The sequence below is a fragment of the Diuraphis noxia genome, unplaced genomic scaffold, assembly GCF_037042655.1.
Source record: "Diuraphis noxia isolate RWA-SAM2 unplaced genomic scaffold, SU_Dnox_SAM2 contig0002, whole genome shotgun sequence".
Classification (NCBI taxonomy): Eukaryota; Metazoa; Arthropoda; class Insecta; order Hemiptera; family Aphididae; genus Diuraphis; species Diuraphis noxia.
The window spans coordinates 34225524-34242359 of record NW_028301712.1 but is presented as its reverse complement, the minus strand read 5'-3'; the positions used below and the strand labels follow the sequence as shown (position 1 = coordinate 34242359).

The window sequence follows — 16836 nt, the reverse complement described above, 5'->3', positions numbered from 1 at the left end:
TTGTCATTTATACGTTAATAGCGCTGTATACTATAATTAAGTCCCTAATAGCTATTAACTCTTTAGTTGTAAAATTGAGTATATTAATTATTATGTATAAAAATCAAAGAATGTGGTTTAAGTTTAGGTATAGTCTAAAAATTATATTTGACTAATTTTGACAAAAAAATTTGGGAATATTTCAATTGAAGAAAAACAGAAACGATAAATAGATTATAATAGATATTAAGTTAAAATATTGATATATTACCCAAATGGCAAAATCTGCCGTTTTTGACCTATTGCCACCAAATTTTGTACAAACATGATTTATAATTTCAAATTGGTCGTAATAAAGCATTAGAATTTAGAATAGAATCCACTGATGTATAATGGTCAGCTATATTATACAAAAAAGAAAAATAACCGAGCTACAGTAGCGACGCAGGATTTTAGCTCACTTAAGGATTTATAACAGACCCGTTGGGGGGATTCTTCTCACAAGCCACATTCAATATACATATATATATGTTACATTTGTTTTTTGTAAAAAACGAATTAACAGATTAAGAAATAAACTTATAATTAGCAAAAAATAAAAAAATAAAAATATAATAATAACAAACGTGTAATATTATGGAATAACATACAATTTTAAATTAACTAAACATTTTTTTTTTTCAATTTTAATGTATAGTGTTATATTTTTCTAGGTGTTTATACTTTTGCCTGTGCTTCGGGATTCATTGCACAATTTTTCAGTAACACTCGAACAAATGCGATTGTTCAACGAAACACATTTTATATCCAATTACTCAATAAGAAAACTTATGTTAGACGATCTATCCAAACATCTTATCGCAGTGAGTTATTATTTAAATTAAACGTCAACTACGCGTTAAAATAGTACAAATAACAATATTACACATAGAGGTTTTTTTTTATATGCGATGACGGTATAAATTTCAAAATATCCGAAACCCATTTATAATGATATATACATACGAACATACAGGGAATTATATTCTCACCAATTGGAAATATCTTTGATTACCTATTCGTTTTAAATTGAAATAATTTTGAAGCTCCTTGTATTTCCTGGGATATTTCTCCAGTATTCACAACTGAATCAAACTCTCAATAGGTATCTCTATACGTATAATTGACTTGCCAAAATCATTTCGGTACAGCGCAGACACATTATTATACATATACCAATAGCTGCATATACACCTATCTATCTCACCCTATATCATGGTGCGTAATAAACTCGTTAACCACCGTGTCCGGAACCCAATAATAAAATCGTCACAAATACTACACATGTATTATTATAATATATTTTACGTAGTTGACGTAGTTTTGTATGAGTATACGTCGCTCGGTGGCGCTGCAGACAATAGTGCGCTGATCAAGGACCTCCTACGTTGCACCTGGTATGCACGCGTTTATAATATAACTATAAACGTCGTCATATACAAATAAATTTAATGCGCATATCATCGTGTATATTATACACATATAAGTTGATAACCTATATATATATATATATATATATATATACGATTGACTACGAACGCACCCCGTCATCGCCACACGTCTTTCGCGACCTCATATTACTCGGGGGTACACGACAAGCGTTATAGGTGTATATATAAATAATTTAAATAAATCCAGCAGTGGCTATATTATTATACAATATATAAATGGCTGCTGCACCGCGGTGCACCCGACTTGAACTGCAGTAGTGCCGACGGCGGACGGTTCGCAGCGTTTTCCGTCAAAGAGTATAATATCCTACAATACATGGGTACTGCCGGCTATACTGATGACTACAATATGATGTAGCCACATTTAGTATAAACGCGTCGGCGATACGCACTGTACACGAATATATTATATAGGTACACACTACGTACTATATAATAATGTGAAAAAGTCGTACCTATATATTATACGCTGCATCACCACCCGCCGGGCTCGCGACGACTGCCGGCGGAACACGTGTTCTTTATAATGCTTTCTTAAACACACACACACACACACAAGTATAACATATACATGTATATTATATAAGTACTCGTCTATATATATATATATATATATATATATATGCAGCGGGCTCTTCTACCGGCGGTGTCGGACAATGAGATTGTTTTGGGGGGCTGCTGCAGTGCGGGGCTTCCGTTTGTCTGACCTGTCACTGCAGTACAGTGTGTACGTGATTATAATTTGGTCCACACGCGCTCGCACACACACACACACACATTATATTAATAATGCGTCGGCTCCTACGATATATTATTACCATTTATATATAAGGGATCGCCTCGCGAAGAAAACGAAACTTGACGCGGCAACGATGTGGTGTTTTTGTATATACATAAAATGTGTATGTGTGAGTGCTTGGTGCTATGCGAGTCCGCGGCGATACGAGTTTAAACGGCGTGTAGTGTCTGCGTCTGTGCTGTCGATCCGACCATCGTGCTGCAGGTTATATAGGTCCCGCGGGCGCTGCAAAGAGATCCCAAATGTCCGATAATAATATAATATCCTCCGCTCCCCCGGTCGCCCAGGATCTCATCCTGCAAACTGCTCTGGTCATCGTGACGCATATTAAAATATTATTATATTTTAACGCATGGTATAATAATATTATAACATACTTGGCTGCGAAAAGAAAAGGTCAAAAAGAACCCGATTTATAACTAGGTATACACGTCGTGTAGAGGTACTTTGTCAGTTTTAACGTTCCAATAAAAGAAATCGATCGACACGATTTACAGTGCACTGACACATATAACCTGTATACACCTTGTCTGCTGTATTACCCGCGCGCGTCCACTTCAGACTACGATAATGATGTTCCGTTCATCCCTCTAATCATAACAATGTTATATGGTATATAATGTGTAAATTTGTGCTGTGTGCTGTTATTTATTTTATTTTCCAATCCTTCGAGTCGCGATACGATATTGGAATATCCGTATTGTGTGTATATATTCTTATTTCTTATTATAGATATATAGTGTATATTATATACATTTATGTGGATAGGTACCATATTATTTGCACGAACAAACACACACCCCCACACACCGTGGATAATAATCGAGTACCTACACGTTCTGCTGCTTTAAATTGTGATGTATATATAAATATGTATATATCATAGGTATTTCTCGTACGTATATATACATAATAAAGTTGTACGTTTGTGATGCGACACGTCTTTAGATAATGTTTCTCGAGAGTCTCGAGTAACATACAAGTATCGATTTTTATAAACAATTCTGAAAAAAATATATTTTATAGCATTATTTATTTGCAATATAGGCACTCAATATTGAAATTTGAAATGTACGAATTAGGTTTGGGTAATAACGTATATTATACAATATATTTGTTATTTATTTAATGATTTCGTAAATAGGTGAAAATAATATAAATTGGTGTACGTCAATAAAATACCATAGGTCTTATCTTTGGTAAAAGGGTCATCGAAACTTTTTTAATAGACCCGGTAAATCCCAATGTATCATATTATGGTACAAATTAAAATCTAAAAAAAATTGCAGTAATTGTATACGTATAGACGGTTGCAATAAATGTTATATGCATTCGTTATTATGGAAGGAAGTGTGTCATAAAAAATTGTTTACACCTAATTACGTTTATGCGAATCTAATAATATGTTATGGTATATCGTTTCCAATTTTCCATGACGTGTTATGACCAACGAATAACAATCGTAACGATTTTATTGACGAGAATTTTCGAATATTACTACGATAACCTCAACTCAATAATTGTCTACGAGATTTACAATAATGTGCGAATTCCCAAAATATCAGCTACCTATTCGTTTCAATTAATTTTTACCCTTTTTTATCTGAGGCATTCATCAGCGCCGTGTAGTACGACTTCATCATAAATCCGCAAAATGTGTTACGATGGTTTCGCTAGGCGTGATCGCATACTGTACTTACTGATTTTTATCTTTGGAAATACTACGCTGTCGCGTTGCAGTACAATTTCCTCTTTACATGATACCTTTTATTGCACTTTTTCTTTGTTATCATAAGTAATTTAATTTTTAATCAATGACTATTTAGGTTTTTCTATCACTCATTATGATATTAGTCATTAATGTATAATCCAAGAATAAACATCATTATTGTACAGATTTAATAATAGTTGAGTACATTAAGTTAACTGCATATAATCTAACATACATCTTAAGGAATTACTGCTATAGAATAGCAGTTAATATATTTACTCCTAAAAATCTATCTAGTCACTTTTATTTTATTTTAGTTTTTAATCACTGAGATATTCATTCAAGGTTAAAAAATTTATAAATCGATTTTATAGTTATATATTTCCGCTCAATATTGTACAGTAGTTTATTATAGTAATAATTAAAGCATAACGATGACGTCTTGACTCAATGTCGTAATTGATAAAACTGAAAATTCAAACACAAAATATTTATTAAATATTAATTGCTAGTATTAGGTACTTATGTTTGATTTAAATAATTATGATATAATAATGAAGAAACACCGCGGAAAAAAAAGAAAATTAATGGTTGATGAGACAAAACAAGGTGAATCACAACTATATGTTAGACAGAATTTTAAAATAAATACAATTTTAGTTATCATAGATCGATTAAATTTGGAATTAAATAAACGTGTAATAGCATATATGAACAGGTCAGTGAAAAATTTTCTTTCTTCTTTAATATCACTAAATTATCAAGTACTGAAATTTATGAAAAAGCTGAAAACTTACAGAAATTTTACAAAGAAGATCTTGGTATTACATTTCCTAACGAATGCGTTCGTTTTAGTTCTTTTTTATTGTCGTTGCCTGATGATGAATTTTCCGATACAATAGTCAAAATGCATTCAACAATATTATAGATAATGAATGTGAAGATTTATATCTATATGTTGAAATTGCCTTAATAATATTCATCTGCTGCCTATTTCAAATTGTTCAGCAGAAAGATCTTTTTCAATTTTGAAAAGAATTAAGTCATACCTCAGATCCAAAACAACTGAAGTAGTTACGTTTAAATTGTTAAGCAATTTTAACAATTGAGTCAGATCTAACCAATAAATTGAATTATGATGATTTTATCAATTTATTTGCCAATGAAAAAGCTCGACGTAAACTTTAAAGGACTATGATTTAAAAATATTTTTTTTATCATTTAATTATACCAAACCATTTAATTATTTTATTTTATATAATTATTGTCTATTGATTATGAACGCTAAAAAAGTATATATCAATTTGATAAAACTGCTTATTTTTCTAAAACCTATACTATTGATTTATATATATACTAAGAAGAGAAGTACGCGCGGGGCGATAAAAATTATTTTGACCCTGGATGCCAAATCTCTAAATACGTCTCTGAAAATAGTATTTACAATTCACGGAAAATGTTTTTCAAATTATAGAATTTTCATAGATTGATTTTATTAACTATATATAACTATATTCAAATTATTATGGCCTTCATATCTTACACATCTCTTACCATTGATGAATATTATCCTTTGATAATCTGCTTCACAATTTACTTGATATATATAATTTTTTTTTATAGAGAATTTAGTATCGATACGGTGCACTCACCAAATTAAAAGCTATGAAAAAATCTTAGAATTTAAAAATATTTTCATTCAGTACCTATTATAACCTACTTAAAAATCACAATAATCAGAATTTGATTAATTAAAGGGAAAAATAGAGAGTGAGCATACTCGTGGAGTCACATAATAACTCGTAATTTTTTATGTTATTACTTTATTTATTTCCTACTTTTATCGAAAACACTCAAAATTCGTCTGAAAACTGTTAATAACAACAGCATTTTGGTCGTTAACGGATTATGTTTCCAGTGAACTCAGATCGACCGCACATGAATATAATATGCCAATAGCTACCCAGCTATCTATTCAAACTGAAAAAGGTGTATATAAATGAGTATATAAATGTCGACATTTCGCTGCGGTTTCATTAAACACAAATTTTTAACTAAACATATCATATGTATTGTGTACGTTATTAATAAACAGTGTAAACACTATAAATACGATAAATATGCCCCACAGTTGGCTGCAGATCCATTCATTCAGACTAGATCTTTTGACATGCATGGCATATCACATTATAATATGGTCCATTCGGTTTCATTATTATAATAACAATATTGTTCAATCGTTCTTCAAACCATCAATAAGAACTACCTGTCTAATATATTATTGTGGTCCGGTACTTTGGTCGTTTTTGAACAATTACTTAATTCGAGTTTAAAGCGTGTAATGTGTAGGTATACCCATTATATTCGGCCAGGTAAAATTTCCAAACGAATTTGCGGAAAGCCATTTATCACGTCGTTATATTATTATTATAGTGTGCTGTGGGCGGGCGGCCAGAGCGTGACTAAATCGAGTCTGTTCCCGCCTCATAAACGCACATATTATTAAATATTATTATAATAACATAATAAATATAGGCGGATCCGATGTATTTTTCTCAAAAACAAACTGACAGTGACGTAAGGCGGATAAAAAAAAACGTGGGTGTCTCACATTAAAAGGCACTAAATCGCTTTTTCTACGTTTTTCTTGTGAACAAGTATTAATTACTATTTTTTTAATTTTTTTTTTTTTCTATAAGTATACAATATAACATGGCTTTATTATATTTAATAGTAGTAGTATATTTAATAAAAGTAAAGTTACTGAAATTTTAATCTCTAATATCTATAATATTTTTAAAATTGATTTGCGGTAAAAAAACTTAAATTTTGAAAATCATCAAATCAAAATCGTCAATTATACCTATATCTTAATCGAACGACCCAAGTCATATTTATGTGAAAATATTTAAAAGCATTAACAGAAATATAATTATATTGCGTAATTTCATTGTATACACTTCAAAATGCATTATATGGATTATTATAAAAAAAATATGGAAGTGGTAGATTAACTAAACAAAAATTCTACGATAGTCGATAATCTTAATCTTAATCGACCGAACAGTTAATTGAAGGAACCACGCGAATGTGACGTGTGTAGGTACCTATTGGATAACGCCCAGCGTACTATCATTTTCTGTATACTTACTACTTAGTCACTCTTTCCTTAAATTAATATTAAATGTATTAGGTCTCATATCAACTCTTCGGGGGTTAATCTTTTTTATTTATATATTTATAAAAAATATAGATGAAACTATTTATTTATCGCTAAAATTAAATAATTCATGTTTTTAATGTTTTAAGCTGACATGGTGATATCCATCAAGATAATTATTGAAAAATGTAGAAAAGTATTTAGTCAAGTATTCTAAGATTAGAAAAAATAGAAAGCAAACATATTTGTAGAGTTATCACTAACTCGGGTTAAATAATATTTTAATTCACCTTGCAGCAGCAGTTATGAAAATGCACATGGTATATATTCACTTAGCAGTTTTGCAATTTATTCATTGTTATTAATAAGTATCATAATATTATAGTTCAATCTTCAATAATTAATAACTAATATTATTAAATCGAACACACGATTTTATTATCACTGTATAATATGATTATAATGATTATATAGTATATGCCTATCCCATTCATATATTATTATTATTATTACTTATACTTTACTAAAGCACAATAATAATATGGCCATCATCGCTCATTCACGCGTCGAACACACTCCTTGGTCCGACATGGAGTTTTCATATTACACGTGTTATTGCTTAACAATTAGATTTAGGTAGAATAATATATAGGTAATATATGTACAAAATATCTAAAGTAATAACTTCAAAATTAAAATATTCATGTCACTCTAACATAAATGAAAATTAATGCTTTGATCAGGCCGTCAAAGTACTATTCACTCAGTTATCGCTTTGTCAAATCGTCTCACTAGTCACTCAGAGATGATATACGACCTTTAATAAAATATCTATATGTATATGCACAGTTATGTGCGCCAACAATGGTCGTATTATTCCACTTTATGCTTCTCAAAATTAAGTGAAATATTAATTAATGATATTTATTTGGTCATTTGGTTTCCTAAATCTTGAGTTTTCCAGATAGTTTGATGGATTTATCACAATACACAGAGTGACCACACATACGTATTCTTAGTGGTGAAAGAGGCCAAGAGGGCGCACCAATATGCATTTCTTGCGAGGTTCATATTATTATCAACATTAAACATTTTACACTGAATGCCACTTAAAATATATCCTGGATAAATGAGAAAATTTCAAACTTTTAGATACACTCAATCAGGACCCCTGTATCTTTAACTCAACCGCATTTAATATCTCGCAACGGTTTAAATACTGTCGTATTTGTCAACTGCTTATCCGTGTTTATCTAATCTATATATTTTTATATAAATAAATAGAATACGTAATTCTATCTAAATGACTACTGTAGCTGAAGGTTGTGTCAAATAAATAAATTTAAATACGAAAACGAGTACCTACGGTAAATTGAACTCGCAACTGCATACGTAGTAGCTGAATAGTATAATAATTGCGCCTCGCTATTATGCGATTGCTCGTAAAATTTGCACGATCCACGGTGTTTTCCCATAATATTAACGTGATGGCGTTACAACTTTGTATCATTGAATGTGTTGACATCGTGGCCGCAGTGGGAAAATTCAACGGTCGGTTTTGTCGTATCCGTAATACGTAACTCTGCTAATTTAATTACATTATAATATTGTACATGTTGTGGCCTTGGTAAAGGGGTGGGTTAAAATCGGTATAAATACTCACAGGTCATGAAAAATATTTGCCCAGACAATACTTAAAAAACACTTTAATTACATTTATTTTATGCTATTAAAATAAAAATAATAAAAATTGTTTTCTTTAATAATTGTTTTAGGTATGAAATTGTTTCAAAACCATATTAAAATATTATAATTCAATTAGCATTATTTTATTGATCGTACAGCGTGCTTATAAATTGCAGCTTTGTAAAAACTAAAAAGCAAGAAAGATATACTAATCGTAAAAGAAAAAAAATTAAATTGTATAAACCAAGACAACTTTCATAATAAATAATTTTAAAAATCGTACAAATATTAATAATGTATTGATATTTTTTTATCTATAAGCCATGCAAAGATTGCATTGTGGGCAATCGTTTGCGTAAACACCAAACCACATGAAAATAATATTATAGCTTATATAACAAACACAAATTATATTTTTTAAAGAGCTCCTACAGTAAGTGTAATCTTAATCCGACGTATAGGGGAGTGTGGGCCTGCATGTATACTTAGTGACAAACTGACATACTTAAGTTGGACGAAAAGTTACAATACAACATTATAACATGGAGGTGTTTCTGCGGTATAAACTGCGTACCATACGCGTGTTTAACGATGACTGACCGAATGAGAGTACAAACATTGTTATAGTGGGTCGTGTGTAGTGCGTATGTATACAGTGTCCGCGAATGAAAGAGCAGAGTACCGATAACATGTATATAATACATTGTACATAGGTAGGTATGTATATACAAGTTCGTACGGGTGCACGTTGACGAGTTGACTACACCGGTATAATATTAGGTACCTATGTCCTAAACATACCTATGTATATAATGTATAAATATATGTATATAGACACAAAAATATAAAGACCAATATTATTATGTGATACAGGCAGATGTTTCGCACAGACGTCCCCCGCGAATAAATCACCGCAATAATAAAGGCGTGAATGTTTCCGTGCGGTCTCCATTGACGTTGGTTATACCTCAGCGGGGCGCTAAGGGCAATCAATGTACATAACTCGGCAGTTTTTATCTATTCAACTCGAAATTATTATTATTATACTGCTAAAGTCAAGATGCGCCGCGTATATAACACTGTTTTTTTCCCGCCCTATCACACAACCACCCTCTATCGTATATACGCTCATTCCGTCGCCTCACCGCCTGTCTCGTTTTGTGACGCACTCTGCGGGTCGACAGAGACAATCGTAAATTTATTACTCCACCGAAACGCCCGAAAACCACCTCCCCGCAATATTTAGGGTTGGTTCGACTAATTTTACGGCCTGTTTTCCAAACGAAGCGCGCGCCACTGAACGCCACTGCCACCACTGTCTCGCGTCCGCTCAAACGCACTATTACTCGTAATTATATATTATTTACATGACATTCGTATATCATCATTACACGCTCAGTGTCAAAGACGAATTTCAATCATGTGACCTCGGCAGCAGGGCGTAGGTAGTGCGCGTCTTAAGGAGGCCTTATATACTTTATATGATCTGCAGAAGCCAATTATTGTTATTCTTTCTATCTCATACGCATTCATACCATCATACAATTAATATTTACGATTGAACGCGTCGAACGACGACACGCATTCAATGAATATTACTCAATAACCGACGTTATAATAGTAATGGGGCGGAAGGAAGTATTAAAAGATTTACAGGTTAATGGCTCCTGAACGAAAATTCAAGAAATAATTGACGTCTGCATTGATCCTATTATACTGCATGCAGCCACTTTCCTCTAACTTTTTTTTTATCTGTTTATCTGTTTATAGGTTCATTTTATGTCTTAAAATTTAAATGAAAATCGCTTTAAATGACATTACGACCGTATATTATTATTATATTTGTGTATTTGACCACGGCCAAGTATTGACATATACATGCAAATAGGGAGGTGAGTGTGACATCCTCGAACTACGCGTTGTTGGATCTCGATCGAGTGTCGGTATTGCAAGAATTTGTCATTGAATTGATGATTAAAATTTAACAATAAATGGTTCAAAACAAAATTAAGATTTACACATCCTGAATTCCGAATATTGCAAAATATTTATTGAAAGAGAACATAAAAAAGTATCACGAGAACTTAGAACCGAAAACTATAAATCGAAGAATGATTCGTGGTTGGTACATTAGTACATAATATATAGGATACATATTATACTATTATACATGAATTATCGTGTTTGATTCTAAACAAATTTTTAAATCGCCATATTAAAACACAAAATAATGTATGACTTTTGCTATCGTATTTCTCATTTTTATTCTGTTTTATATCTAAAGTGAAATGTGACCAGATAAAATATATATTATTAAACAGAGAAGCGTATTAGTATATTATGCATATCGAATGTATTGCATTACATAATAATATTGGAACATAGCTATAATTATTGTTTGATATCATATACATATAGGACTAATATTATTGTATAGAAACTTTTTATGTACTTATATTAATTTTCAATTCAATCTTCCATATTAAACTATTAAAATCAGCTGTATACGATATAATACAGTAGTAAGTGTAGATAGGTTATAAAACAACATATAATCTCTTCGTGTTTAAAATTTATTCATCTTAAGTGTCAAAAAAATTTTATATAATTATTATAATATAATTTTTTTATAAAAATGCAATCATTGCAACTTCAGCCTTTGGAGATAATAAAATATAGCATAATGTTGAAACATTGCCTGCATTAACATTTTATATTTCAACGTGCACAATGTTTAAAAGTTTGAGATATTTGTATATTTTATTTTTTCTGTAATTTATTTTCTACAACAATAGCCGTATAACAATTAATTGCTCGTTAATCATTAAATTATGATTGTATATATTATGTTTTTCTTATTAAACCTTAGTTGACATATTTGATCACTTGTTCTAAGTATACACACATTATGATTATGTATTTTCTATAATATTATACTGATAAGTTTATGAAACTAAAAACTTACAGTTATACGATAAAACTATTCCCATATCGTCATGTACTATGTACAATACTAATTAACTGTCAATTTATTCCTGATTACGACTAAAATATAACCGATGGCAAACGTCGCGGATCATATTATTTTATCATAAGCAGACACAGTGAATACACAGCTTCAAAAACAATGTACCTACAATTTCGTTAATAGTTCGCGGTTAGTATTACTGCACTATACCACCACCACCGCGGTCGACGTCGAGTAGGTACATTATAATGTAATCGTAATAAAAAGTAAAAACTACATAGTCGTATTATAGGTTGCACACACTAACCTTTTTGGAGATTAGAAACATCGATTACACGCACATCGGACGGATCATCAATGTGTCACTAACGTTACCTATTATGTATATACCTACGTCGTGGCGGGCATGTTGTGGCGTGGCGGTTCCCGAGATCCCACGAAGGGTAGTTTGGTAAAAAAAATAAAATAATCGTGTAAATATAAATAAAAACACACACCAAACAACCTTGAAGACAACGACGACGAGTCCCAGACGAAGGTTGGAATGTTTGGCGTAGGTGCGACGAGATAACGGTTGTGCGTCAAGAAGTCATTATAATATTAATATAGTTATGATAACTATTAATTGTATACGTGTTTATTACCTATTCGTAAATGCATATTTACATCCAGTTAATTAAGTTCCATTGTACGCGTCGTATCGTATTGATGTCTACTGTTTACGCACACGGTAGACCCACTAGACCCAATAAAATCAAAAAAAGGTATATTAATAACGATGCTAATAATCTAATACAATTATTAATCAGTGGAGCTCGAGAATGGGGTTGCACAACGGAATTAAGTCCTACCGTTATTGTTTGCTACGAAAACTTTCATTTATTACATATTAATATATTTTGCACATCGGTACATCGGGTAGGCGATGGCTAATAGTAAAATGTTATAAATCTCCCGAGTGGCCGGGCACTCTTTAAGGTATTTACGTATTAATTCCGATTCCGATTTTTTTTTTTTTTTTTGGTACATACAAATTAAAAATATTAAATGCAAAAAAAAAATATTATAAACTTGGTGAACTTTCTGTCTTGTTAACTTATGGACTTAATTTTTCTTCTCATTTTTTATAGACTATCTGGTATGATTAAGAATAGTGTGTAATAACTAATATAGTATTTTAACATAACAATGAACGGAGCTAAAACTGATAACGTTCAACAATATCATATTACAAATTTTATTTGGTGAATAAAATGGTTTCGCTGTGTGTGTTACTCACATTTCAACTACTGTTAAGTTATACTGTCTATGTGAGTCACCGACCAATATTATGTTATTATTTTTATTTTTGAATAAATAAAATATCTGATAATGCGATTAAGATTAGGAAGGCTGATACAAGTTTATCGTTTTACCTGCAATAACAATTTTTATTCACTTTTTGCGTGGTTTAGTTAAGTTTAATCAGTTATTAAACTGCTCGCTTTTCACAATACTTTTTTAATTTTTTTTTTTTAAATCTATTAATAGGCTTTATAGATCATATGCTTACTAGCTTATTTTATATTGTACTCCTGCATACAAGTAGTGATGGTAGACCACCTAATTAACTTATTTTTTCAAATATAAGGTAGGTACTTGGGGGCTTGGGGCTTCAGAAAAAAATGATGTTTAATTACAGTTATTAATATTTATCAAAGCCACATAAACTTTTATTGGATTTACCAGCAATAGGACATAATAAATCTTACTATTAAGGGGTTTTAAATAGGCAACTTCAAAGACATTTTTGAATAAATTAAATGATTAAATAATTAAAAAGTTGTCGAAACTATCTGTTACCCGGTTAAATTTAAATTATATCATATAAAACTAGTTTTTTTATTATGTCGAAAATATAAATATTTAAAATATTTTAATTATTTGAAATATAATATTATCGTGTACTAACAATGTAATATCAAAGGTACGTTGATTAACAGTATTGGGGTTCTTATGTTTTTTATGCTCGAATTACAACAAATACATGCTTACGCCTACTTAAAAGTTAGTCACATCCACGACCACATGTGTATTCTCCGTTTTACAATAACGAACAATATATTGAAATTTCGTTCAGCAAAACCAATTTTGTTTGTTAGATTTGTTCAACTGTTCTTTAAATTGAAGATATGGACATTTCTGTATTTATTTGTTTCTTTTCTATGATATTTCAATTTTCTTTTTGTATTCACAATTTTTAAAATGTTTATAACTTGATCTGAAATTAGACTCTACATCGAGCACTGGATAATATTTTTACTTCAAACTTAATAATAAGTAAATTCACTATAATACTAAAAATAACATAGTAAAATGAATTCTTCGTAAGAAACGTAAGTTATAAACCGCTATTTGTGTTAATTTCATTTTATAAACTCAAATCATAGTAAATTTTACGTTTAGAATAATCAATTTGATAACTTATTGTTTGTTATTTTATTTTTTCTATAAACTTCTTAAATCACTTGTTCTTATTGTAAATCATTATTTTACAGGTTGAACAATTTTCCACATTAAAAAATAAAAAATAATAATCCATTTAATCGTGTTTTTTTTAACACTAGAGTAAATGTATCTATTATAAAATTTAAAGTAAAACTATTTAATTTAAGGTTATAAAGTACTACGTATAGGATGTTTTTGTATTTTAATTTAAAAGGAAGTTATGAACATTTTTATTTTTTTTTATTTAAAACACTCATAGATATATTATGTTGGATAATATTTCTACCTTCAGGCTTCAATTTTTATTTTAAAATGGAATATTTTGGACGTAAAATACGCTGTATCATATTATGTGTTAATAAGACAAAGTCAATAATATATGTGGGAAGTCGAGTAAGATCTCATATTATAAGGGATCAGCGTTGTCCTTTGAATATCGGGCGTTAAACTCTAACAAATTGAGAACAAACATAACAGAATTATATGCTCATAGTTTTAATTTTAATTATTATTGTGCAGGTGCACTTATACATTCGGACCTTACAGATACCCAAGGCACACCCTTCCCACTTAAGTTCTAATTCACTAAATTTCTTGAAGCACTTGTGGCTCTGGATTAAACATGTTAGAAGTGCCCTACTACAGGCTGTGTCATGATTATCACTGTTATTTCCATGTCTCTTATTTCCTGTCACGCAGTATTTATTTCTGTTGGTACGCATACTATTACCAGTATTACCTTTGCTGACTATTACATGCTATAGACATCATGAACTGTAACAGTGTCCATTGCAACTTTTATTCCAAACATTTTTTATATCATAGTGTTGACTTTTTTGTGCAGGTGTTGTGTGAGGTGGAGTCGGCAATGATAAGCCTGAGCACGTGGCACAACAGAAAGATGCCCGACGGGCCACAGACCACGATCGTCGGTGGTCCTGGTTGGGACCCAAATCCCGACCATACGACCATGATGATCCAGGACTGGGGTGTGTTGACCATCTACTATAGGTTCCTAAAGGACTGGCTGCACATCAGCCGGAAAATGGTCCAAGACCAGGTGGACTTCCACCAGCATTGGTCAGCCGTCTCAGCGGTTGCATCAAACAACGACGACGGTGATGATAACGACGACTCATCTTCTGCCTCCACCATAGACCGAATACTACCTGTAACTCCACTGTCGTCATTATCACCACTGTCTTCATCGCCGCTGCCGTGTATCAGACACCGTAGATGTGGTTCGTCCAAGTATAACAAGCGGCCCAAAAAGTCCGGCTCGGTCACGTAGTTACCGGTCCCTGAAGGGTTAGAACAAAAATTATTAACTAATTCAATTTTTTTTTTTTAAGTCTGTATATATTTCTACAATATACCTATTATTTATTTATTTATTTATTATTATTATAATAATATTATTATTTTTTGTAATTTTGTGACATAATTTATGTACTCCACTGTTAACGATCGCGTGTGATGTGTAAAATAACTCTGTCGTAATGGCATTATTACCGACTTTTTTTTTGAATCTTCGATTACTACGCGATCGTTCTGTAAGTCATGCAGTATAGACATGATCTAAATCAATATTATTTTTACTACTATATTACGAATAATTTTAATTTAATATAATAAGCATTATATTGCCTATATTTTTATATTTTATGAAGGATTGAACACGAACAAACTGTATTTTTTATATTTTTAATGATAATAATATTAGTAATGAACATTTTAATTTAATCATCTCTGATAATTGGTCGGTGTGTTTTTTTTAATTTTTAGAACCAATGAGCCGAAATGAATGGGTTCTAATAATCTAGTAAAGGCGATGATAGTCCAAGTGTTACCACTGTCCGCCAATAACTGTAAACTAGTTTTATTCTTGATCCTTACGAATTTTGTATATATATTATTTGGAACAATATGAGCTATGTAGTCAAGACAGCCAACTTGATACTATATTATTAATTAATAAAATGTGTTGAACAATGTACGAATTATTAAATTTATAATTTTAGTATGGTAATTATAATAGAATACGGCCTTTATTATATCACAATTACTGCATTATTTCACTCATATTCGCGATAATTCAAAATATAATTACAATAATTATTTATATTGTATATTATTATATATGCAATAATAATTAATATTATAATTTGTAGTAGGCACCTACTCAGTAGAAATGTATGTACAAAAAATTAAACTCAAAAGTTGAGCATATAATCGGTACCTATATCATAGCAAAATATACTGTACTAATAGTGTAACCTACATTAAGATAATTTTTATTTTAATACAAATTATCATAGTATGCATTAGTGTGAATGTAAAATTTCAAAATTACTAAAAAAAATTTACATCACAACTTACAAATCAAAAAGTCCTATATTGGTTACCTACATAGCTTTTACTACAACAGCAACTGTATATTTAAATAATATTATATAATATATTATAATTAGTTATAACTAATACTTTTCTTAACTATGGTCTATGGTAGGTATTGTGCAATTTGTGCTTTACAAAATACTTATTTTATTTTCATAA

At 30.6% G+C, this 16836-nt stretch overlaps 1 protein-coding gene across 3 annotated transcripts in view; it reads left to right on the top strand.

Annotated features, from left to right (window-relative positions):
• Positions 1-16276, top strand: part of LOC107165345 (uncharacterized) — a 30485-nt gene extending 14209 nt beyond the window's left edge. For 2 of the 3 annotated variants that reach the window (XM_015513534.2, XM_015513549.2), the window contains 2 exons: positions 693-842; positions 15125-16276. In XM_015513534.2, the coding sequence (XP_015369020.1) occupies positions 693-842; positions 15125-15571 (597 nt within the window). In that variant the 3' untranslated portion in view covers positions 15572-16276. The remainder of the gene's footprint in view (positions 1-692; positions 843-15124) is intronic. The other variant, XM_015513540.2, reaches the window with a different exon arrangement.
• The last annotated feature ends 560 nt before the right edge of the window (positions 16277-16836 follow it).